Below are 26,512 nucleotides of genomic sequence, written 5' to 3' on the forward strand. Positions count from 1 at the left end.
GGAAATTCATGCCACTCACCTGAGCTATCAAATCTCCATTTTCTGCATGGACCAAGATCACAGCTCCCAGCCCCTTAAGGAAGGTAAAGGCTTCGTAGAGCTATGGAGAGATAAACAGGGGTTGGTGTGAGATTAAAAAAAAAAAAAAAAAATCACAGCAGGTGCATTCACGAAGACCATTCTTCTCTCACACCCATTCAGTCATTTACCTGCAAACCTCTACAGACACATTCATATGGATGGAATGTGCTGCTATACAAGTCAGACTTGGAAGGACTGTTCCTTGACCCTGACATCTTGTAGATCCAAAAGCAGGAAGCTGAGGATGGGGCACAACTGGTCCAAGTCACCCCAGGGCATGAAGACAGAATCAATCTCAGTGCCTATCTGTGCCTTTTGCTGTCTTTTTGGGTTGGCTTTTTTTGAAACACCTGTAGGTGTTAATGGCAACAACTGGTCCTGAGAAGTCACGGGTAGTTTTACAGAAACTGTCTAACTAAATCTGCTAAGGCTTTACCATAGCCACCCACATGCCACAGAAGATGTGCACATCCTTACAAAAATGTGAACCATACCATTTTATAGACAATGGTGGGGTGGGGAAAACAAGCTCTCTAATCACTCCAGTACTCAGATAATATATAGTATGTTAACCATCCTCTCAATTAGCTAAAACAGGCCCGCCCCACTGCCCAATGTTCTCCTACCTGAGGAGAATCTGCATTTGGGCATTTGCCCCCGGTAAGGGCCAAAGCCATGAAGCTCCCTCTCCAAGGGTACTTGAATCTCAACTTTGTTTTCCATGCATGCAAGACAACATCCCCTGGGATGCCTGCTTTCCGACACACATCCCTATTTCAGCAAATAGGGAAGGCATGTGGAGGCATGAAGCACTTTTGAGAACCCAAACCCAGAGGCTGCTCGATTCCATCCATGCCCAGGGCTCCAGTGGTTACAATGAAACAGGTGAAAATCACAATTATGCCAGCACATCACATGCTATGTTTTCTATGGAACTGAACCAATTTTCAGCTCTTTGAATGTCTTTTGCTGATTGTATCAAAGGCCTCCAGGACATCTTGGGATAAGTTATCTTCTGTAACCCCAAGTGTTTATTTGAAAGGAAGGACATAAAGTGCTTCTCCCATTGCCCATCTGTCTCCATGGTAATAACCAATTACCCTGCTTACTGATGCCTGTATGGCACCATTCTGTGCTAGGCACCATCCTAGCCCTTTACTCGTCTTATGAAATCATTCAACTGCCTCTATAAGGCACACCTATTATGAGGCTAAAGCACAGAGAAGTTGGGAGAACTGCCCCTGGCTGCACAGCAAGCAGCCAGTATGGCCCAGGGCTTGCAGCCTGGCTTCGCTGTAGCCTCCATGATTTTCTCCACACACTAACAAGCAGACCAAAGGAAAGTGACAATGAAACAAAACTAGGAGACCCAGTAGTATAAGAAGGCCAGGTGTCCTGTAAGTCGTAACCGCTACTCCTGAAAAACAACTTGCGGCTCCATCTCCTTGACTTGCTGCATCTACGTAATAATTGTTTGCTGTTGGCAGGGCCAGAAATGTTCCATCTTACAATTGGACAAGATGACTTGCCTAGCATGTTGCAGTTGCTGTGAGGGAAGGCCAGGCAGTCTCTCTTCCTGTGTCAGAGCTCAGAAATTGTCCCCATCCTTGCCTGAATCCCAGAATCAAATGCAGAGCTTTTGGGAAGTACAGATTCCTGAGTCCAACACCCAACGTCCGCAACATGCACTAAGAATTGGTATTTGAGTAAGCTCTCCAGATGATGCTGAGGATAAGCCAGGTTTGGGAGCCACCAAACCAGGGACCCCCTTCTGCATGCCACTCACACGGTCAGAAAAGAACAGAAGGCCAGCAGGGGCAACCACTGACATCCTATCACACAGCCACTCCATGCCAGAATCAGGACTCGAACCGCGCAGCTCCTCACAATCTCCCTTGCCCTGTGCTGCCTGGACTGGCAAAGCTGGGCCAGTCCTGCCCAGACAAGAGGGGAGAGGACGAGTGTGAGGGACCTACCTGGCTGTCGGACATTTGGTAGAGATCCTTATAGGCCATGTAGACTTGGAAGGAATTGACGCCTGTTTCCAAGATAAAAAGGATAAAAAAAAAGTTAAAGAAAAAACAGAAGCATGTCTTTCCAATAAATCAATGACCACAGGGCAGAGTGGTGGTCGCCAGGAGAGAGGAGTGCCATTGGGATCCCCAAAGGGGCACCTATCCAGCCTGAGGGTGTGGGTGAAGGTCAAAGGAAGCTTCCAGGGAAAGTCACACCTAAGCAGAATCTGAAGGTGATGGAGAAGAAAGGGAGGAGAAGGAGGAGGAAGAGGAGGAGGAGGAAGAAGAAGAGGAGGAGAAGGAAGAGAAAGAGGAGGAGGGGGAGGAGGAGGTGGAAACTCCCCAGGCTGAGAGGGAGGGGTGTGATAAGGATAAGGAAGGGTGTAATAAGCATCTGCAAGGAAGATGAAAACACAGTAGTCATGCAGCTTCTAGAAATGTCCTAAAGCACATGCTGTTTTATCCCATTTTTCAAAAAATTGTGTTTGCAATTCCCATAAAGGCATCAACAGTGACAGCTGCTCTGTCCGGGAGAGCTGAGTTCAGGCCTCAGTTGCTGTGTAGCACTGGAGAAGTTACTGCACCTCTCTGGGTTTCACTTTCCCCATTTCTGCAAAGAGGACATTACACCAAATGTGTTGGTTTCCCATCCTGGAAATGCCCTGCACTGGACTGTACAAGTACACTCATGACGACTATCAAGATTTCTGGGGAAGCCCTTCTGACTTAGAGAAGGATGCACTAAAACACTTTAGGACAAAGGAAATCAGGTGTGTTCCTCCTTCCCTTTCTTTTCTCCCTCCCTGTGTCTCTCTCTCTTTTCCCTCCCTAACTTATTTATTCATATTATAAACATTTATCGAGAGCCTACTCTATGCTAGGCATGTGCTAAGCGCTTGGGATACAGAAGTTACTAAAGGCATCTTTCAGGAAATCAATCAGCTGTTCTGCTGCTATTTGATGCATGTCTCGGTATGCAGGCACCGGCCATGCAACTGTGAGCAAGACGACAAGTCCCTGCCCACAGTGGGCTCACCGTCTGGGCTGGGGTGTGGGAATATCAGCAAGTCAACGGGCAAAGACAACTCAGTCTGATGATCCCTATGTGGGGGATGCATGGGGGGGTTCCATCTGTCAGGGGGCTTCAGGGAAGGCTTCCCAGGGGAGTGCAGCTCAGCACGAAAAGGAAAATCGCTAGGAAAAGGCAGGGAGAGTGTTCCTGAAGGGGCCAGCACTCACTCACACAGCCCTAAGGGCCAGAGGCAGCCTCGAGCAGATGGAAAACGGAGGTGCAGGGGGCCGGGGCTCTGGGCCGAAGGAACTGGAACAAGCCGGTCTGGAGGAGTGGGCGCATCCTCACGAGCCAGGCGGACAGCTTGTGATTTATTCTGGGGATGATGTGGAGCCGCTGAGAGCATTTAAGCTGATTAGAAAATAAAAACCTGGCCGGGAGCAGTGGTTCACACCTGTAATCCCAGCAATTTGGGAGGCCAAGGTGGGCGGATCACTTGAGGTCAAGAGTTTAAGACCAGCCTGGCCAATATGATGAAACCCCATCTCTACTAAAAATACAAAAATTAGCCAGGCGTGGTGGGCTGTGCCTGTGATCCAAGCTACTCTGGAGGCTGAGGCAGGAGAATCACTTTAATACGGGAGGCAGTGAGCTGAGATCTCGCCATTGCACTCCAGCCTGGGTGACAGAGTAAGACTCCGTCAAAAAAAAAAAAAAAAAAAAAAAAAAAAGGAAAGAGAGAGAGAGAAAGGAAGGAAGGAAGGAAGACAAGACCAGACCTGCATCTAAGAGATAGCAAGTGTTGGTGAGGATGTGGAGAAAAGCGAATTCCTGAGCACCATTTGTGGGAATGTAAATTAGCACCACCACCTCTATGGAGAACAGTACAGAGGCTCCTCACAAAACTAAAAACTGAATTACCGTATGCTTCAGCAGTCCCACTACCGGCTAAAAATCCAAAGGTATTGAAATCAGTATGTCCAGGGGATACCCCCAATCCCGTGTTCATTGCGGCATTATTTACAACGGCCAAGATTAGGAAGTAACCTGGGTCCATCCATGAATGAACGGATTTTATAAATGCACACAATGGAGGCCTTAGTAAAAAAGGACATCCTGTATTGCAGCAACAAAGTTGAAGCTGTGGAACCCTATGTTAAGGGAAATAAGCCAGGCACAGAAAGGCAAATACTGCACCATCTCACTTATATGTGGAATCTAAAAAGTAGGACGGGCGCGGTGGCTCAAGCCTGTAATCCCAGCACTTTGGGAGGCCGAGGCGGGCGGATCACGAGGTCAGGAGATCGAGACCATCCTGGCTAATACGGTGAAACCCCGTCTCTACTAAAAAATACAAAAAACTAGCCGGGCAACGAGGCGGGCGCCTGTAGTCCCAGCTACTCGGGAGGCTGAGGCAGGAGAATGGCGTAAACCCGGGAGGCGGAGCTTGCAGTGAGCTGAGATCCGGCCACTGCACTCCAGCCTGGGCGACAGAGCCAGCCTCTGTCTCAAAAAATAAATAAATAAAATAAAATAAAATAAAAAGTTAGTTGATTTCACAGAAGCATACAAAGTAGAAAGGTTGCTGCCAGGACCTGAGCACAATCGCCGTTCGCCTGCTGGTGACCTAGCCCAGATGCACACAGCACAGGGCTCCCTGGATGCCTGCAAGCAGCACAGACCCACCAGGCCACATGGAGCCCAGTGTCTTTCCCTACAAACTCCACTGCCACTCCAGAGACCCTCGCATCTCAGTGAGGGACGCCCTAAATGACCATTCACTTAGGGCAGCAACCGAGGGAAAATTGCTCAGAACTTAACATTAGGTAAGGAAAGTAAGATACAAGACTGTCAATTTCCTTGGATTATGACTGTTATGTAGTTGCGGTGAATCAGGCAGCAACTGCAATACAAGGATAATGCCTTTTTCTTTTAAAAGATAGGGTCTCACTCTCCGAGCCAGGCTGGAGTGCAGTGCTCACTCCAGCCTCAACCTCCCAAGCTCAAGCAATGCTCCCGCTCAGCCTCCCAAGTAGCTGGGAGGCGTGCACCACCACTCCTGGCTATGTTTTTTTTTTTTTTCGTGGTCTCACTATGTTGCCCAGGCTGGTCTTAAACTCTGGGCCTCAAGCAATCCTCCCTCCTCAGCCTCCCAAAATGCTGGGATTAGAGGCATGAGCCACCATGGCCAATAATGCCTTCTTGATAGAAAGAGCTTAAACAGCTATATGAAAATGCAAATTGATGAGTGGGCAAAGAATACAATCAGATATTCACATAAGGAAAAATATATGCAAAATCTTGAATGTAATCAGTAAAGAACTGACATGAAAATCACAATGGTGGTGTCTTTCACCCAACGAATCGGCAAGAATTTCATAGAAGCAATAACACCCAATGGTGCAAAGGTGCAGGGACTAGAGATTCTGGCACAGGATTTGCAGGGGTACAAGGGGTGCATGTTTCAGGAAACCAACTTGGCAATAAGCGTCATAATCTTGAAAAATGCTAAAACCTTTGACCTTCTAATTCCACTTCTGGAAATCTAAAGAAAAATTAGAAATGCTACCAAATGTTTATACATGAAGATGTTCACCATAACAGGATATATAATAAAACGAATAGAAAGCCTAAATGTCCACTAAAAAGAAAATAGCGAGGCAAATTAACCATTATATTGTACATTATGAGCCATTAAAAAGTTATTGATGAAGAATAATGTGACTCATAAAACGTTAAGTGAAAAAGGAAGGGTTCCACGTAACAGCTATGGCACAACCACATAGGGGGAAATCATCCAAATGCGCAGGGAATGGAAAGCAATAACCCTTCACATGAAGAGTAAATTGTGATTGGGGTAGAACCAGAGGAAAACAATTTTTTCCCTTCTATTTTCTGACTTTCTTTAAATATTGGGGATGATACTGTTCTTATGAGAAAACATAGCACAGCTATCTTCAAAACTGGAAACATAACCTCGCTCTCCTTGAAGCACCACATTTGAGGCTGCCTCCTCAGAGGGGCCCCGACTGCCCCTTTCTGGACAGACCGCTCATGCCCTGACTCTTTCCATTCTGTTGTTCTTTGCTTCCTTTGTGTCTTCTGATCAGTTCCCCTCCATTCCATGTAACGCACACCATGGAGTGTCTACACTGTGCTGGTGTGAACCCAAACAGAGGGGAGCCAAGGTGGGAAGCAGGGACATACAGACATGGTCCCCTCCCTCACAGAACTCAGGGTTTGACAGAAGAGCCAGAGAGACAACATCCCATAATCCAGGAACAATGGAAAAAGTGCCCCAAAGGAGGTCTAAGTAACAGGCATTGGCTATTCAAGGAATGAAGCAATTCTGACTGGGGAAATGGGAGAAGGTAATGGTTGAGTTGGGTCTTGAAGGTGAGTAGCACTGGGCAGGCAGAGGAGAAAGGGCATTCGTTCCTGGCAGGGGATCCGCATGAGCAAGGGCCTCGCGGCATAGCCAGTTTCAGGGATGGCAGCCAGGCTAGTGATCAGGGTGATAGGAAAGAAAAGTGAGGTTAGATCAGCAAGGGCCTAGCATGGCAGGCTGCAGAGACTGGATCTGCTTCTGAGAACAAGGACAGCCCAGACGTTTTCAAGGAGGAAAGGATGGACTCTGTAAAGGGACTAGCCTGTTTCCTCACTGTCGTGGGGCAGAGGACAGCTCATAATCAGGCTCAGAGCAGACGCAGACAGGGGGATTTTTCACTCCACATAATCCTTGGATCTACCAAAGAACCAGGGATTCCCCAAAACCCCGTTCTGAGGCTTCAACTGACCTTTGTCCTGCACCAGCACCTCCAGCTCTTCCCGAACGCCATCGTACCAGCTTGTGATGTCCACGTGGAGGGAGTAATCACAGCAGGATTTGGTGTCAGCTGCTTCGTGCCACTTCTCGAAGGAGGTCAGTAGGCTGGACCCAGGCTCAGGAACAACATGGTCAACTGGGACAGGGAAATATGCATCATGATGCTTCAGACTCAAGTGTTCCAATGGTAGCCACCATCATTACCACCACCACCATCATTGCCATCATTACCATCACCACCATCATCATCATCACCATAATCATCACACCATCACCATCATTACTATGACAGCCACCATCATTATCACCACCACAATCATCACCATCGTTATCAACCCATCACCATCACCATCATCATCATTACCATTATCACCACTACCACCGCCATCATCACCATCATTATCACCCCATCACCATCATCACCATGACCACCACTATCATCACCATCATTATCACTCATCACTATCATCACCTCCACCACCATCACCATCATCACCATCATCACCATTGTCATTACCATTCTCACCACTACCATCGCCATCATCACCATTATTATCACCCCATCACCATCATCACCATGACCACCACTATCATCACCATCATTATCACTCATCACTATCATCACCTCCACCACTATCACCATCATCATCACCACCATCATCACCACCACCATCCACTATCATCACCACCATCCACTGTCATCACCACTATCATTATCACTCCACCACCATCATCACCATCCCATCACCACACCACCACCATCATCATCATCACTAACATTATCACCACCACCACCATCATCACCACCATCACCACCATCATCACCATCACCACCATCATCATCACCATCATCATCATCATTATCACCCCATCATCATCATCATCACCATCACCATCTTCATCACCACCATCCTATCACCATCATCATCATCCCAATTATCACCCCATCACCATCACCACCATTATCATCACCACCATCATCACCAACCTTTTCATAATCACTCCCACCATCATTGTCATATTGCCATCACTGTCACTATCATTAACCATAACCATTAGCAATGACATCATCACCATCATCTTCAGTCTTCATTACCACCATCATCGCCACCATTGTCATCATCATCACCATCGCTCACTATTTGTCAGATAATGCCACAAAAGCTTTACATAAGCTCGTTCATTCAATCCTCACAACTGTCCTGTAAAGTGAAAATTAGTATCCCCATTTTGCAGATGAAAAACTTGAGGCTCAAAGAGGGTAAAGCAATTGTCCAAGAGCATACAACTAGCATACCCACTGCTCCAAGCTGCCTCCTTTGGCATAGAATGCCAAGATGAAAAGGACCTCCGAGACCAAACAAGTTCACTTCATCATCCTTTTTTCAAATAAAATCTTAAATGTAAAGTAGATGAGAAAGGGGAGCCTCCAGTCTTTTAAACCTCCCTTGACTTCATATACTCTGAAGCTTACTGCCCTGTTTCTTCACACCCCCACCCTTCACAGGCAGATGTCAAAAAAAGAAGTCTCACCTCTCCTCCTCCCACTCACACCTCCATCCACCTAAAGCATCAGCCTTTGCTAATATGATCCTCACATCTCTAGGTCTAACGGGAGCATGCAGTCCTCAGTTTCTTGACCTCTCGGGGCACAGAAGGTCCCTCCCTCCTTCCTTAAACTCGCTCCTCTCCAGCTTCCATGGCAACACCACCTTCTGGCTTTTTCTTTCCTTTGTTCTACTTCTTTGGCTGCCACTTTTCAATCATCCTGAGGACTCCATCCCCTACTGTTCACTATGCTCACTAACTGGATCCCTATCCTTTGCACCAGCTCATTGAAACACATCATTTGCTCTCAGCTACAGAACTCTAAACCCGGTTGTGTTCTTGGCTTCTCCACCAAGATGACTCAAAAGCTGCCCCAAACCAGAATGTCCAAAACCTCATGCAGTACTGTCCCCATCCCCACCCCAGCTGTGGTGGACATCACCAAGTAACGGTTCCACAGCCAGAGGCCCAGGTCACCCGTGGCACTTCCTTTCCCTCGCATGCCCCCATGTCTGATCCAGCACCGAGGGCTGTTGACTGGCCTTCATATCCCAGAAGCTGTCCACTTCTGCCCAGTCCACGGCCACGCCGCCCTCATCTCTCAGCTGTATTATGCCATCGCCTCCCACCTGGTCCTGCCACATCCCATCCCGGCCACTCCATTGCAGTCTCTCCAAAACGCAGAACAGTTCACATCTCTCCCTGCTTAAAATACCTCAACGTTGCCCATCACCCATATGAGAAAGAGCCACAGCCTCATCAGGTCATCGAGGCTCAGGGTTGTCCTCTCCTTGCAGCCTTGCCTCACAGGATGTCATCTCTCAATCTCCACACCCCTGCCCCGCAGGCCTCCCTGCAGTCTCTGGAATGGGAGGTGTGTGCTCCCCTCAGGGCCTTTGCATATACTATTCTGGCCTCCTGGGGCTCTGCTCTTCTCTGCCCCCTTCCCCTGGTTAATTCCAACTCATCCTTCAGAACCCTGTACGAATGTCGCTTCTTCAGAGAACACTTCCCTGAGACCCTGCCCCTCAGTTCAAAGCACTGTGCACCCTTCTTTTGCAGCAGGAGTCACAGTTTCTAGTCATACATGTGGATGATTAGTGACTCCCAGAGAGATGACAGGCCCTTGACGACGAGCATCCTTCCTGCTTTTGTTCACCTGATACAGTGCCTGGTGTGGACTCTTAATTAACATTTGTTGAATGAAGATGGGGAAGGGCGGGGACCCTTTCAGAGCCCCGGACTGTGGTCCTCATGTGCTTTCATAGGCTCTTGGTGTTCCATGAAACACACTGGAAACTGCCCTTCCCAGGTGAGGAGGATAAGGTTTACAGGGCAGGGCTCCCCAGGATCTCACAGCTGGTGACGGAGAAAAGCAGGGGACGTCCCAGGAACCCTGGCTCCTCATCCAGGACTCTTTCCCCTGCCCTATGCAGTCCCCCTGAGCCCGGAACTTCCATGCCCATCTCTCAGAACTCTCATGTCCCATGCACTACATGAAGGAATCTCATGTACGTCTCCAAACCACCCTAGGCGCTTCCCACCATAAAGCCCACATTACAGATAAGGAAGCTGAGGCTCAGAGAGGCTGAGTGCCAGCCACAGTCATGCAGCTGCCTGCTGAGTGCCAGTGCTCAGGTTCAAACCCTGGCCGCTGGGATCCAAGTCCAAGTCTAGATCCTCCTCCCATTTCCCATCCAGCAGATCCACGGGCTGCCCTTTGGAAGAGGGATCAGGACAGTGCTTGACTCAGAAGTCGACCCCACTCCTGGCTCAGGGACTTGGCAAACTCTGCCCATAGCAGTGGGTTTCAGCCCACAGACCATGCTTCCAAAGGGACTCCTTTGTGAAGAAGTGGGAGAGATGGGCAGGGTTGGGGCCAGCTTAGAGACAAGTAGCCTGGAACTGAAGAGCCTAACAGTTGAAAGAACATTTACAATAAACTGTGGCCTATTTAATTAAAATTGCTTATTAAAATGAATTCAAGCAAAAGCAGCTCTTCAAAATCAACACAAGAAACAGCAATCGGACTGCACAGGGCTATGGAGGAGGAATCCAGTTTCCCAGACCGAGCACTGTTGCGGACTGGTCTCAGTGCCCACAGTATTTCCTTCCCTCCCCAACCTCACCAGGGCTCTCTGTGGCACAGTGTGCTCCTGTCAACTTTGGGCTCGGCCACGTGACTGACCTGGGCCAACAGAATGTGAGTGGAAGCTGCAGCACGGAAGTGAAGAGATGAGGCAGTGAGAGGAGGCAAGTTTCGGCCAGAACCCCTGCATTCTGCCAATCACCAGGAGAACAGAGTGGCTGGGGAGTCGCTGGGTCCAGAATGGGAGACCCATGGTGCCCGAGTCCAACCCGCAGCTGAGCACAGCCACTCCAGCCCCACGCCCACTCCTACACACCCTCAAATGAAAAAAACAAGTGTTGCTTGAGATTTGGGGGCTGTTTGTTACGCGGTCTTATCACAGTATTACTGCAGCAATACTGACTAATACAACCACTTCCCAGCTATGTCTCCTTGGGCAAGTTACTTCACCTCTCTGACCTCTATTCTCCCATCTGTCACAATAATACCTATGTCACTGGTTCTGAAACCACAGCCATCTTCACATCATGTTGAAGGGTTTTTTTTTTTTTTTTTTTTTTTGCTTTATCTCCCTATAATCCATGTCTTCTTCACTTAATGCTTTTCTTTAAACAAACTTTGTTTCTAAAAATCTAAATGTGACTTCAGTCTCATGCTAAGCAATTATACCAAAGAGATGGTATTTCAATATTTTAAAAATAATTTTTAAAAATTGGTGCCTATAAAACCATGTTGTTTATTAAGCCATCTTGGGTAGCCCCAGTGGCACATATGGTGTGCTCTGTAAAACGGTGACCTGTGTCCTAGGGCTGCGGTGAGAATGAAATCCAATGGCACCCTGGGCAGACAGCCTCGAACACACTGAGCACTTGTGATGCTGGTGATGAGGAGGGGACCTCACAGTCTATGTCCTTAAGGCAGGGGACAGTGTCACTCACTGATCATCGTGGTACCGCCCACCAGGGCCGCCCTGGTCCCTTGGAAGAAGTCATCAGCAGCAGTCATCCCCTGGGAGGGCTTCTGCAGGTACGTGTTGACATCGATACCTCCGGGAATAACCATCCGCCCGTTGGCTTCAATGGTCTTTACTCCACCAGGAACGATTAAGTTCTCTCCTATTTGTCTGGAGGCAAACAACAGAGACAGCCTTGGTTCTTAACGGAAAAGGAGAATGGGCAGTCAACCCACAGCTTCAGTTCTGTTAAATAAACATTTCTGAGTTAGGCCCTTCACAAGGGGCTCACAGTCTAACAGGAGGTAAGGCAGGTGGGCAGACTGTTAGAGTCCAGTATAGCAGAGGGGGCCAGGGGGCACGAGGAGGCGCCCTTTCATCCAGCCTCATTATCTAAGAAGGCTGGAGGGGGTGGCAGAGCTCAATCCAACAGAGGTGAGACCAGCATGATGCACACGCTGACTGTCACGTCTATTCCGATGTAACAGGTGCCGGAAAACTTCCTCCAGAAGGAGGGCAAATTCCAAATGGCGAAGGAGGGAAAAGAGCCTATGAAAAGAGAAACCAAGCCCCGGGGATCTCTGTGGGTGACTTATTGATGATGGTGGCTTCTGGTTTTTATTTGCTGGCACCAGAGTCTGAAGGTCCATCAAGATGCTGGGGGAAGAGGCTCAGCCAGCACCAGGAATAGGACCCAGCAGCGTCCAAGGTCAAGGTCTGGCTCAGACCATGAGATCTGTGAGTGATTTTTATTAAAAAAAAAAAAAAAAAAAAAAAATCCAACTGTTGTGAACTCTTGAGATTGGGCAGTATATTAATTTTCTAAGTCACATGAAACACCAGTAGTAAAGACACAGAGAGATGCTGCTTCAGTGACCAAAAGTGCAGTTCTAGACAGAATCCACAGCCAGGCAGCCAAGACAGCAGCCCCTGCCCTCCTGGGCTCCCGGGAGAAGCTGGGCCAGCAAGCAGATCCCAGCTGGGCCTCCCCCGAAGACATACATGGGTGCCACACACTGTCCTCTTAACCCAGGAAATAAACCTAGGACTGCACAGTGCCAGGGACAAGGTGGACACCCAGAAAATGTTACCACACACGTCCACCTCCACCAGGATCACCACCAACCGCTGCTTTTAATAACCAATCCCTTACCTCCAAAATGTCTACCGCCACTGCTTATAACCAATCCCTTACCCCCAGAATGTTCACTGCCACTGCTTATAATATCCCCAGAATGTCCAACTTGACTTAGGGAAATCCTGTCTTCCCCAGTCCTTCTGTTGTCCTCTCCAAACGTGTGGGCTTGCCAACAGCTGAAGGTAAAGGGGTCGGGAAGACACCTGGCCCTTAAAAGGAACAGCAACTGGAGAACAGCATCTTCTAAGTGCATCACGGCTTCTCTCATTGAATGCTCACAACCAGCTCTAACAGAGGACAGGGTAGCACCCCAAATGCCAACCCAGGCAAAGACCTGGGCGCAGTCCAGTCGGAAGAGCCACTGGCTGTAGACATGAACATGGTGTGTCTACACACGGGCACGGACCTACGCATGAGTGTCAGCAGAATCACAGCTCAGTCTGATGCAAGCCTGTGACTGAGTCACGATGCTGTGGGGGCCAACAAGTACTCTAACGAGAGGTTCTTTTATTTATTTTTGAGACATGGTCTCTGTCAGTCAGGCTGGAGTAGAGTAGTGCACATCATGGCTCACTGCAGCCTCACTTGCTGGGCTCAAAGCGATCCTCCCGCCTCAACCTCCAAGTAGCTGGAACTACGGGCATGTACCACCATGCCCAGCTAATTTTGTTTTTTAATTTTTTGTAGAGATGGGATCTCCCTATGTTGCCCAGGCTGATCTTGAACTCCTGAGCTCAAGGGGTCCTCCTGCCTTGGCTTCCCAAAGTGTTTGAGCAAACATGCCTGGCCTCTTTCTTTCTTTCTTTCTTTCTTTCTTTCTTTCTTTCTTTCTTTCTTTCTTTCTTTCTTTCTTTCTTTCTTTCTTTTCTTTCTTTCTTTCTTTCTTTCCTTTCTTCTTTCTTTCTTTCTTTCTTTCTTTCTTTCTTTCTTTCTCTCTCTTTCTTTCCTTTCTTTTCTCTCTTTCTCTCTCTCTCTCTTTCTTTCTTTCTTTTTTTTTTTTTAAGAAATAGCACATTTCCTGAGCAGCCTGGTTGGCCACAGTCCTAAGATGCTTAATGTTCAACAATGAGTGCCATCTCTGCAGCCAGAGGCTCTTTCTTACCAGGCACAATCATAGCCTCTTAACAAACCCTCTCTGGTCTCCCGCCAGCAGCCCTGTGAGGTAGGAAGTATTCCCATTTTGCAAAAGAGGACAACACAACTCAGAGAGGTGTAGTGACTCATCCAAGGTCACCCAGCAAGTCAGTGATGGGCCTGGATTTAAGCCCAGGTCTCCTCAAGACTAATAGCAGAGCTCTGACCAGCAGGCTTTACTGCCACCCTGTTTCCCGTATATAGAAGCCAGGTTCTCCCTGAACTGGGATTAAACTAAATGGGACTCACTGAATGGTGCTCAATAGCAACGTGCTTGAAAGGGAAAGAGGAGAGAGGAAGCTCAGCTCAGTGAATGAGACAGATGCCCCTCCCCCAACACCATCACCCCACGGTGCAGAAGAAACTCTCAACCACCGGCACCTGATTCACCAAGGCTAAGTGAATTAAATGGAAACCCCAATGAATCATAATCCAATGAATCACGACAGCTGAACGGCTCTTAAGAAAACTTGGCAAATGGCCACAAAATTAAAGGATTCTTGGGGTTTAATTAAAGTGGAGGAAAATAATTGTGCCTCTGCGTGCCAGGTGGTCCCTGGCTCTTCCACACCTACCCTTCTCCGCCTGCAGGATGCACATTCAGAATAAACACCCAAGGGCCGTGTGAGGCCTCGGTCACTGTCACTCAGCTTCACAAGGCCAGAGGAGAACTGCCGACACTCAGAGAGCTTCTCAGCAACGGAGTCAAGTAAAAGAGGTTTACGACCAAGAGGGGCTGACAGATAATGAATTTAGGGAAACTGCAGATTTCCTCAACAGCCAGGTTAGCCAGAGTCCTAGGACTCTTGATGTTCATACATACAGCAGGCACTTAATGAATGCAGCTCAACCCATGGCCACTTGCTCCATCTGTATACCCGCTGGGATTGCAGGCCCTCTACAAGGGGGCCTGGCCCGGGAAGGACGGGCGTGGATGTGGTCAGATCAAAGCAGCAGGTGGTGTGTGGGATGGGGGAGCCTACGAGATCATTCTAAGGGTCATTTTACCTTTCAGGCTTCAGAAGCCCAGAGCCCCCCACACAAAGGGGTGTTCCCTTGGAGTTGCTTTCTCTATATCTAAGCCATGGTTGAATTAGAAAACCTCATTTTTTGACACATCCTGACACCCTTCCCCAGCCCCCGTCTGCCTTCCTAACCATTTGGGATCCAGGTGCCCTGCAGCTGACAGGAGCATCCTCACCACCTGATGGCCAACATTCATTTGTTTATGCTTTCCCTGAATTGGCGCTCCAGGACCTACTCCGCAGGCCTGGTGCTGGGCCCCAGGGTGGGGGCCACGAGGCAAGGCCCTGGTCAAGGAGCAATGCAGTGTGACAAGGGCCGCAACAGACAGTAGCTCACAGGCTCTGGGGACAGAGGGATGCACCCCACACCATCGTGGGGTCAAGGAAGGCTTCCTGGAGGAGGAGTTGCATGAGCTGGGCCCACAAGGACAAACAAGAGATGAGGGGAAGGCAGAGGGGCAGGGAGAAAAGGCGTTCCAGGCAGGGGACTGATGGGTGCAAGGCTCTGAGGTGACAGCAGCCTGGCAAGTCCTGTGAGTCCCAAGTTTTCATTATGGCCAGAAGAGCAAGCAAGGAATGAAGCCAGAGGAAGGGAGGCCCGAGCTGGACTTGAAATGGTCAAAGTTTAGGACTAGAATTGGGGGGTGAGCTAGGGGGAGGCAGGGAGGGCTCAACTGTTCTGGGTACCCCTCTTTGCTGGGTGATTTGCATATGTAGTCTCTTTCAATGCCCCCAATACTCCACAGCCCCTTTCCCCCAGCCTCCTCCTCCTCCTCCTCCGTCATCATCCCCAAAGCCCACACAGGCCCCAGGATGATTCTGTTAATGGTATCAATCCCTTTCTGCCTTCCCCTAGCTCCAATTCCTTTCCTTCTTGTGCCTTTCCTTCTTGTGCCAACCACTCATGCTAGATCTTGAAACAGTGTCCTTCTCTCCTCTTCCAGATTTCAAGGGAAGAGGCTGAGCACCCAGCAAATCCAGGGTACAACTCACAGAAAGAGAACTGTACCGATCCTCACCCACCAGTAAAATGTTAAGGCCAGCTGGGCGTGGTGGCTCACACCTGTAATCCCAGCACTTCGGGAGGCTGAGGCAGGTGGATCACGAGGTCAGGAGATCGAGACCATCTTGGTCAACATGGTGAAACCCCATCTCTACTAAAATACAAAAAATTAGCCGGGCATGGTGGTGCATGCCTGTAGTCCCAGCTACTCAGGAGGCTGAGGCAGGGGAGTCGATTGAACCCGGGAGGCGGAGGTTGTATGTAGTGAGCTGAGATCGCACCACTGCACCCCAGCCTGGACAAAAAGTGAAGGCCACCTACAGACCCCTGCCTGGCGTTATGGACAGAATTTTGTCTCCCAAAATTCATGTTGAAGCCCCAGCCCACCCCCATGGGACTACCTTTGGAGACGGGGCCTTTAAGGAGGTGATTAAGGTTGAATGAGGCCACAAGAGTGGGGCCAGAATCCAACAGGACTGGTATCCTTAGGAGAAGAGCCCCCAGGAGTGTGCACACACACAGAAAAGGTCCGAGGACAGCCAGAAGGTGGTGTCTGCAAGCCAAGGACAGAGGCCTCAGGAAGAACCAACCCTGATGGCCGCTTGATCTGGGACTTCCAGCCTCCAGAACTGTGAGAAATAAACTGCAGCTATTTAAACCACCCAGCCTGTGGCATTCTGTTCTGGCAGCCACAGCTGGCTAAGACACCTGGGTTGTCGTAAGCAGGACTGAAGAAGGAGCCAATGAGAAGAAAGTAAAGGAAACTCCAGCCCCAACGTCTATCTTTTCTTTAAGTGCCAAGGCCGGGCTTGGAAGCCACACATTCCTCCATCCTCCCTGCTCCCCTCAACCCAATTCCAGAAACTGTGGGTAGGTGGAAGGAAGAGCTGTGAATTCAGTTGTCTTAGGGTGGAATCCGGGGCTTGACCCTAACTCACCCCGTCATATGGGGCCAGGTACCCAGACCCATTGGCCTGCTGCCTCCAAAACCACAAAACAGGAAACATGTCTGCATTTTGCAGCTTTTGTGTGAGCATTGCATGAGAGGAGCTGCCTCAGCTATGTGGCAGGGAGCCTAGCCCAGGGGGGCACCTGAGAAATGTCAGCGCCTTGTCCACCCGCAGCGTGCACCTCTCCCAACCTCTGTGAGGTCTCTACCCCGAAACACAGGTACACAGCCCTGTCATTCTAGGGCAGAATGCCAGCCTTCCATTCCATCTAAGGCCAGGCAGCCTGGCAACACAGGTTTCTTAAAAGGTCTGTTTTGATCAACCCACTTGATAAGTCCATCCTCCAGGTAGACGTCAGCATAAAGGGACTGGTCATCGTTGATGATCCGTCCACCTTTGATGAGGAGTCGATCACTCTGCAAAGCAAGGCAAAGTATTAAGCATCCTTGGAGAAAAGCCAGGAGAAATTTTTTTCTTTTTAATTTCTAATATAAGAATTATCAAATATTTTCAAAAGTAAAGGCATTTAACTTCCCCCACCCCAGATCCATCACCAGCTTCAATACTTCTCTATCCAACACTTCCCGTTCTCCTTTCACCTTTCTCCCCTCTCACTTTGTTTCGTTTTTGCTGAAAGTTTTAGAACAAAGCCCAAGCACTGTATCTTTCCACCTAGAAATACTTTACTAGCTCTCTCCCACTGCTAACCCACTTCCCGTTTGCCCTGGGACATAAGTGTGGGCAGCAAGATGCACTTTTTTTTTTTTCTAAACAGGAAAGGAGTAAAGACTTTTTAAAGAAACAAAACCAGAATATGTTATCCCAATGAACCCAATTAATTTAATAACTTCCCTATCAGTCAATAATCAGGCCCTGTTCAATGTTCCTTGATTGTCTCATGGATCTCTTTTTGTAGTTGGAAGGTTTGAATCAAGAGCCATACCAGGCCCCATAGCACACCTGCCTCATCATCTCGGCAGTCTCTGCCAGCATCTGCACTGGCCCCTCCTCCCTTTTGAATGTCATTCATTTGTTGAAGAAACTGGGTCATTTGTAGAACAGGGAGTTATCAAGGTGTTATTAAATATAGTAATGATCAACTGAGAGACATTTTAAAAGATAGTGAAGAGACTAAAAACCCCACTTTCCCAGTACAACTCCCGGTTGACATTCTGATGTCTCCCCACCCTTTTTCCTCTGTTTTCTTCCCCACAGTGCACACATCCGCTCACTCATCCAAGCACCGATCAGCTACCAAATGATGCTCTGAGCTCCAGAGGGGACCAGGCATAGAGCTGGAATCTGCTTTCCGGGGGTTGACAGATGGAGAGACAGATGTTTATCAAGTCATGGGGTATGTGGGGTTGAAGAGGAGAAGACTGGGGACCTGCCATGGAAGCCAAGCAAAGGGGCTGCCAACCTTATCTGGGGGATTGGGCAGAGAAAGCGCAGACCCAGAAAATAAGTCTAAAAAACAGTCTATTTATATTTCCTATATCTACACTCGGTATGACTATAGATAGATAAATGGATGTGTCATTAGAGGAAGGCGGAGAGATAAACACACACACACACACACACAAACAGGACTGTATTAATATGTCTATGTAAATATTCATGTATTCAGATGATGTTCTCCAAAGGGCGTTTTCAATCCCCCAGCCTATCCTAAGGGCACAGACCTAGGCTTTCAACCCTCTTCTATTTGTCAATACCATTCCAGAATGGAACTCAGCCATAAACATGTTTATGCATAAACACAAACAAAGCTTCACCATATGGAGTGTTCCGGGTGGAGGGAATGATATGCAAGTCAGAAACCAGAATATTATGGGAACCAAAAAGAACACAATTCTGTCCTTTCTGCATTTTACCATAATCACATCCCAACTTGCCGCACATTCTTCATGACTATGTATATATATACATATACATTTATTTTTCTTTTTTTTGAGATGGAGTCTCCCTCTGTCTTCGAGGCTGGAGTGCAGTGGCACGATCTTGCAGACAGGGCCTTTGGCGTGAACCTCCATTTCCTGGGTTCATGCCATTCTCCTGCCTCAGCCTCCTGAGTAGCTGGGACTACAGGGACCCGCCACCATGCCGGGCTAATTTGTTGTAGTTTTAGTAGAGACGGGGTTTCACCGTGTTAGCCAGGATGGTCTCGATCTCCCGACCTCATGATCTGCCTGCCTCGGCCTCCCAAAGTGCTGGGATTACAGGCATGAGCCACCGTGCCTGGCCCCAATTCATGACTCTATTTTTAAAATAATCATAAAATATTCCATCTTAGGGATACATAATAAATTGTTTAATAATTCCCCCATTGTTGGTTACTGAAGTTATTTTCTGGTTTTTACAGTGATATGTATTGCTGCAATGAACATTTTTGTGTACAAAACTCCTGCCTTAGTTTGAATGATTTGTTAGGCAAGGCTCTCAGAAGCTTAACAACTGGGGCAAACAACATAAACCTTATTTACAGCCCTTGATAAAGATGACCAAACTCCTTTCCAAAAGGAGTGCCCCATTCTTTGCATGAAAACACTAAGCACTCTTGTTTATTATTAATATTTGTTAAATCTGTGTTCCTTTTCTTTTTTTCTTTTCTTCGAGACAGAGTCTTGCTCTGTCACCCAGGCTGGAGTAAAGTGGCATGATCATAGCTCACTGTATCAGGAGGTTGAGCTTGCAGTAAGCCGAAATTGTGCCACTGTACTCCAGCAAGCGCAGAGCGAGACTCCGTCTCAAAAAAAAAAAAAAAAAAAAAAAGTAAACTGACAAGAACAACCCACAGTAGGTGGTGCTCTGATAGCAGAGTCTCACTCAAGAACCTGGAGGCAAGTGGTGCATCTGGGAGGTGGTTCCATGGACTGCAGGGAGGGTATCCTGTTCAATAAAGAGTGCATATTGACCTGGCTAGCACTGTGGGCAACTAGAGCTTGATCTTGCCAAGGCCATCTGAGGAAGTGCACAGAAGGCACTTCAGTGTTCCCCTGGACCAGGTCCCATGGTCTTATAGCATCGGCCACAATGCCCTGCAAGCCCAGAGAAGAAGAGTTTAACCCAAACTAAGGAATCAGAAACACATCACGCAGTCAGCTGCCCAAAGCTTCTGGCATCAGAATCATATTTCCCTCAGAGTGAAAGCCACGGGCAGCGAGACCCCAGTTCATCTGGAGTCCCAGGATCCTGGCAGTCTTCCTGCTCCTACTTCCTTTGGGCCCTGCTTGATGTTACTTATCTGAGTGCTGTCCCCTCAACTTGCCCTGTTTGGGACAACACATGCCACCATCCCACCAGCTGACCCTACATCCCTTACCCATTGTATGTATTCACAGTACTTACAGCACATCTGGCAGACTATATATTTCTAGGTCTGTCTAAAATGTGACTTGCCGCACTGGAATCACAGCTTTGGCGTGTTACCCCATTGGCTGTGCGGGACACAACTCCCCAGGGGACGCATGACACAGGTGTTGGTGGGGACGGCACTGCCTGGAGTTTGCATAGCACTTGTCTTTACTAGACCGTGAGCTCCACGGAGGCACGGACTTTGTTTTCCTCACTGCTGCCTCTCCGGCATCTTGGACACAGCCAGGCTGGCTGGCTGAGTGACTGAACTGACTCTTGACAGATGAATGGGTGAAGATGGAGAGAAAGACGTTACAGCTGGGAGTGGAGGAAAAGCAGTGTGAAAAGGCACATCCTGTTCTTCAGCAGGAGGGTCTCTGGAGGAAGATGCTTCAAGGTAAGTTGCTCCTAGGCCCCACAACCTATCTGTATCCCTAAAAGAGATGTGTGCATCCCCAGGGAGGAAACTCACCAAGCCCCTTGATGGCATTCTGGGACCAACGGGAAAAAGAGGCCCGGGCTCTGCACATCCAGGAAGCACCCACAAGCTGGCGTGCATGTTTCCCCGGCTCCAGAACAGGAAACATAAGTCACCAGCAGCTGGTGCATGGCTTCCGGAACACGGCCACCCTGCAGGCACCCGTCTGCCTTGTCACATTTAATAGGGGGCTTTTCAGGCTCAGCCTGAAAGGTGGCATTTTAATGCACTGTGTGCCAGAAGATCGGCCCAACCTGCTATGCTCTTCCTAGAATCACATGGTGGAGCTCGTGTTCAAATCCACTCCCTCCCCAACTACCACTACCAGACACTGCAAGCAGGGGCACCCAGGGCTCCAAGCCCTTAGTGTCTCTCAGGTGCTGGTCTACTTCTGAAAAAATAAGCCTATAGGAAGCCAACTGCTGATTCAACCTCGTCATGTTCTTTCTTAAAATTAGTAGTTCCTTTGCCTCTTAAACAAGCATTTTCAAAGCCATGTGCTTCAGAACTCAAGCTCAGAGAGACTTTAGTAGGTACGGGCCCAGACAGGGGTTCACCAGTGCCGTGAGTTTAGAAATCTCTAGGTTAAGGCTGGGTGCGGTGGCTCATGCCTGTAATCCCAGCACTTTGGGAGGCTGAGGCAGGCAGATCACAAGGTCAGGAGATCGAGATCGAGACCATCCTGGCTAACATGGTGAAACCCTGTCTCTACTAAAAATACAAAAAATTAGCTGGGCATGGTGGCGCATGCCTATAGTCGCAGCTACTTGGGAGGCTGAGGCAGGAGAATGGCGTGAACCCAGGAGGCGGAGTTTGCAGTGAGCCGAGATCGTACCACTGCACTCCAGCCTGGGTGACAGAGTGAGACTCCATCCCCCACCCCCACCAAAAAAAAAAAAAAAGAAATCTGTGGGTTAAGCGGAAGCAATGATGTCTTTATGACAGAACTTTTCAGATCCTTGCCTCTGCTGATATTTGATAAGGATATTCCAGAGGAGAATTGAGTTGATATCTTTTCCAAACTCAGGTCCCTTTGTGGTGTGGAAAATCTGAAGAGATACTTTCCCACAGAAGAGACCATAGGAAACTGGCTTTGAAGGAGTTACGTGCTTTGTGGCCATGGGCACTGAATGGTCCGTGCGGAATATTAGGTCTGATTCCACCTCGCATGGAAATGAGCTCCACAGACAGGTGTGACCTCCAAGTTCACACAACTAGTAAGGGTACAGCCTAGAGCCAAGGGTTCCTAACGGCCTGTCCAGCATTCCAGCCACCAAGCCATGCTTCTGTCCCATGTCTAAATATTCTCAAACTCTAGAATCCATGATACCTCATAAAAAGATAAAACTTAGAATACCCTCCACAAGTTCTAAGATCAACGGGCCTTGCCTTCTAAGGCTGCCTTTCTCATGCAGGAAATATGAGTGCACAGAACTGTATACCAAAAAATGTAAATGTTATGTAATATATGTTTTTTAAATTAATAATACCAAATTCACACACTTACAAAAAAAAATACCGGTGCTATCTGTTGTCTCTCACACAATTACTGTGAGGGGAAAACAGCAGATGTGAACAATGGTATGCTCTGCATAAAAATTATTATGTAAAAACTAGGCTGGGTGCAGTGGCTCACACCTATAATCCCAGCACTTTGGGAGGCTGAGGTAGGTGGATCACCTGAGGTTAGGAGTTTGAGACCAGCCTGGTCAACATGACGAAACCCTGTCTCTACTAAAAATGCAAAAATTAGCCGGGCGTGGTGGCAGGCACCTGTAATCCCAGCTACTCAGGAGGCTGAGGCAGGAGAATTGCTTGAACCCAGGAGGCAGAGGTTGCAGTGAGCTGAGATGGCACCACTGCAGTCCAGCCTGGGCAACAGAGCGAGACTCCATCTCAAAAAAAAATTATTATGTATAAACCTTGAAGAAATAAAGCATTTCATGAAAAACTCAGCCAAAGTCTAACAGCTGAATTGATTAGCTCGGCATGTCAGAGATGCCAGTTGGTTCCACGGCGACAGCAATGACCTAAAGCAAATCATGTTCTTGTGTCAGCACCGCTTAAAAGCAAAACGTCCACACTCAGACAGAGGTGGGTTTGGATCCTGACTCCACTTATTATCCACGTGGCTTACCAAGCCTCCGTTTCCTCGTCTATAAGATTGGGATAGCAAGCCCAACTAATTTTTGCATTTTTTTTAGATACGGGGTTTCACCACGTTGGCCAGGCTGGTCTCAAACTCCTAACCTCAGGTGATCCGCCCACCTCGGCCTCCCAAAGGCTCCTCTAGGCTCTGCATCCTAGGTATGTATTTGAAGTACTTCCTGAGCCCAGGTCTGGCAGGTGAACAGCTCATTTTTCACTCTCTGTCCTTTTCTGTGGCTAGAACTCCACACTATAAATCATTGTTTAAGGATGGGTGTAAGCAACTTAAATGCAGCTTGTGTCCTCAAGGGGTGCTCAGGCCAGTGAGGGAGGCTGAATCAACAGCCAGCCTTTGCCCCCAGTGTGGGAAGTGCAGAGGGCCACAGAGCACGGAGGCAGCCTCTACATCAACCCCGCTAAGGGAAAAGCATTCCCTCTGGGCTTGGAGGCTGAGTAGGTATTAGCCACACAGCAAAGGCAAAAAGGGATCCCGAGAGAGGGAAGCACATGGTGTATTAGTCTGTCCTCACAATGCCATAAGGAAATGCCTGAGACTGGGTAATTTATAAAGAAAAGAGGTTTCATTGGCTCATGGTTCTGCAGGCTGTCCAGGAAGCATGATGCTGGCATCTGCTCGGCTTCTGGGGAGGCCTCAGGAAACTTACAATCATGGTGGAAGGCAAAGTGGGCGGCAGAGGTGAGCACCTCACGTGGCCGAGCAGGAAGAAGAGAGAGACTGGGGAGGTGCCACATTTTTAAATAACAAGATCTTCTGAGAACTCACTCACTATCACGAGAACAGCACCAAAGGGGGAAATCTGCCCCAACGATTCAATCACCTCCCTCCAGACCCCACCTCCAATACTGGGCACTACAATTCAACCTGAGATTTGAGTGGGGACACAGATCCAGACCATATTCCACGGGGGAAGACACAGAGGTCAGAAGCAGCCTGGCGTGCCTGGGGGTCTGTAAGTGGTTTCCTTTGGCTGAAGGGTGACCTCAAAGCGGGGAACATGGAAAGGATTGCAGAAGCCAGATCTCAGGGACCCCAGTGCCATGTGTACAGGGGAGTCTGGGCTTCGTGGTGAAGGTCATGGAGGGGTTTTCATCAGGGAGGAACCGGAACATAGACACATTTCCAAGCTGAGACATCACATGAGCACTGGGTGGAAATGGAAGAAGTGGGAGAAATCATCTTTATCTTCTCCTCAAAGCTGGGATTCCCCAGTAAGAATAGGTGGCAGCCAAGTTTGCAGCAGGTATCAAAGGCCTTAACAATGTTCATGTCCTTTGACCCATAAATTTAATGCTGGGAATTTGTCCTCCAGAAAATGTCCAAAACAGGGTCAAAAAATGACACACAAAGATGTGATCCAGAATTAATTACAATGGCATAACCACACCAGTAATGAGGTATCATTCAGCTACTACAGCTACTAAAATATTTTCCAGGAAGTTTTAAGCACAAACAAAAGTGCTAGATAATAAAATGTAAGGAGAAAAAGCAAACTACAAAATTCTCTGTTAGGATTGCAAAAGGAAGTGGATCTGGAGTAATTGGCTTCCCCTACAGAGACTTTGGGGTCCACCCCCATGATCTAACCGCCAGTGTAATGCACAGCCCTCCCCCAATGTGCCTATTTCTCATTGAGGTGGACACCTCTTCATGGCCAGGGGAGTTCTGCGTATTTCATCTCTATATCCTCAGGAACCAGCCAGGAATCTTACACAGTATTTAGCAGATGTTTGCTGGGCAGGAGGGGAAGAGGGAGGCAACAGACGAGAGGCAAGGGAAGGAGAAAGTAGAAAGAGATAGTTTGAAAAGAGAGAGGGAGTGCAAAGGAGAGAAAAGGAAGATGAGATTAAAAAAAAGGATAAAGAGGAAATGAAAGATGGAAGGAGGAGGAAAGAAAGGAGAGAAGAGAGAAACAAAGGGAGAAAAGCATAGATGGACACATAACAAATCTCTCTTTTCTGCTTTTCAAATTCCTGAAAACCTAACCCCACTGGCTGGGAGAGAAGTCTGGCAAGTGCAAAGCCTGTACACTACAGATGATGCAGGAAGGCATCCTCATGAAGACTCTACCAAAACCCTGCTGGGCTGCAGTTGTGTTTCTACTGCCAAATATCTCATGAGTCAGAGGAGCAGCCAGGCAGGAGAAAGGGATTCTTCTCCAAACCTACTGTTATCTCCCATCCAGCCCCCACTGGGAGGAGAGAGCTGACAGTGGCAGGACTCTTTTGTTCTTTTCACAAACATTAAGCATTAGGTTGAGCTCTGCTTACAAAAACTAGCCCTTAAAGCTTCAGGCATTTTTATCCATAGAACAAAAAAACAAACAGCAGCAACCGCAGTCAGCCTCAGCTCAGAGGGGAGGTTCTGGATGACAGTGAATTTTCTGCATCACTATCTATTCCTGAGTGAGGCATTAAACCTCCACAGGTTCTGTTCTCCCTCCTGCAGAGTGGGAATAAATCTGTCATCTCCACCATGAAGGTGGCTGTCAGAAGGCATACAAAATCTATTAAGGTCTAGATTTTAGAAAAAAAAAAAAGAGATGGGATGCTATTCTTATCCAATCAACTTTTATCCAAAAATCACTGGTTTAGCAACCTTGGCTATCTGGAAAATAGCAGAGAACCAAAGCTGTTATTACAGTGACAGAGAAAAGACCATGGCTGTCATCAAGGAGGGGAAAATTGAGCTGAGTTCCAAAATATAAATAGGAGTTCAGAAATCTGGAAAAACTGGGAGAGGAGAAGGGAAACATCCCAGCCAAATAAACATTAGATACAGAGACACCATCTTCTGAAACTTCCAGGTACTGTGGGTAGGTGAGGAACAGGTGGAGATTGGTGCTGTCCGCGGTCCTGAATTGACACCGGGCACAGAGACCGTGAGTTTTCTCCAAACCCTGATGCTGAAGACCCCTCAGCCCCCTGCCGCATCCAACCTTGTAGTTTCTTACTGCTTTTCTTTCTCAGCTTCTTAAAAAAGTCTTGTTTCAAAAATTCTTCTTTTGGCCTTGCAGAGTCAAAATAATCATGATTTATGTTTCCAAGTGGACATCGCTGGCGTCAAGTACTTCTTGGTGTTGGTAAATGAAGACCTGACACTACTTCCAATACTTTAATTCTTCCACCCCAAGAAGTTGGGGTGAGGACAAGCAACTCCCATGGCCCCCACGTGCTCCACTAGGGCAGTCATTGGAATCATGAACAGGCGGGTGCCAACATAGGGTCTCAGAGGGCACACAAATTCAGATGAGGTTGCCTGATTCCTCAGTGGGAAGGGCAGGAAAGCTCAGGGTAACTAAATGACCAGTCTCTTCTGGAAAGATGAGGAAACCCTTTCTTTCCAAAGAGCAAGCAGGGAAATGAGCCTCAAAAAGATCAAGGGAGCCCATTTTGTAGAAATGTGCTTATCCAAGCATTGAATGCAGGGGGAACGGCTTTCTTTTAGAACAAAGGAAATGTCAAGGTGGGTTTTGAAAGTTTTTAGTCCTTTGAAAACCACATAGCCATGACATTGAGGCTGACATTCGCAATTCAAAACTTCAAGATGATCGGTAGGCATACCCCCCGCCACCCCCCGCCCCCCACCGAAAACTGACAGCATGACACCATGACCCAGCTGGTCCTCAAAATGCCCTGGAATTGCCTGCTAAAAATTCCCATCGGGGCTTTTATCAAGACATTCATTCACCAGATCTAGATTACAAGCCAGGAATTTACATTATTAACAAACATCCCCAG

At 48.1% G+C, this 26,512-nt stretch overlaps 1 protein-coding gene across 2 annotated transcripts in view; it reads right to left on the minus strand.

Moving 5' to 3' along the window:
* Nucleotides 1-26,512, minus strand: part of CRMP1 (collapsin response mediator protein 1) — a 71,163-nt gene that overhangs the window by 28,267 nt on the left and 16,384 nt on the right. For both annotated transcript variants that reach the window (XM_030920490.1, XM_010370052.2), the window contains exons 2-6: nt 17,101-17,189; nt 11,510-11,694; nt 6,906-7,070; nt 2,058-2,119; nt 20-100 (exon numbers count right to left, since the gene is read on the minus strand). In XM_030920490.1, coding sequence (XP_030776350.1) covers nt 20-100; nt 2,058-2,119; nt 6,906-7,070; nt 11,510-11,694; nt 17,101-17,189 — 582 coding nt within the window. The remainder of the gene's footprint in view (nt 1-19; nt 101-2,057; nt 2,120-6,905; nt 7,071-11,509; nt 11,695-17,100; nt 17,190-26,512) is intronic.

This window comes from Rhinopithecus roxellana, chromosome 2 (genome assembly GCF_007565055.1).
Source record: "Rhinopithecus roxellana isolate Shanxi Qingling chromosome 2, ASM756505v1, whole genome shotgun sequence".
NCBI classification, from domain to species: Eukaryota; Metazoa; Chordata; class Mammalia; order Primates; family Cercopithecidae; genus Rhinopithecus; species Rhinopithecus roxellana.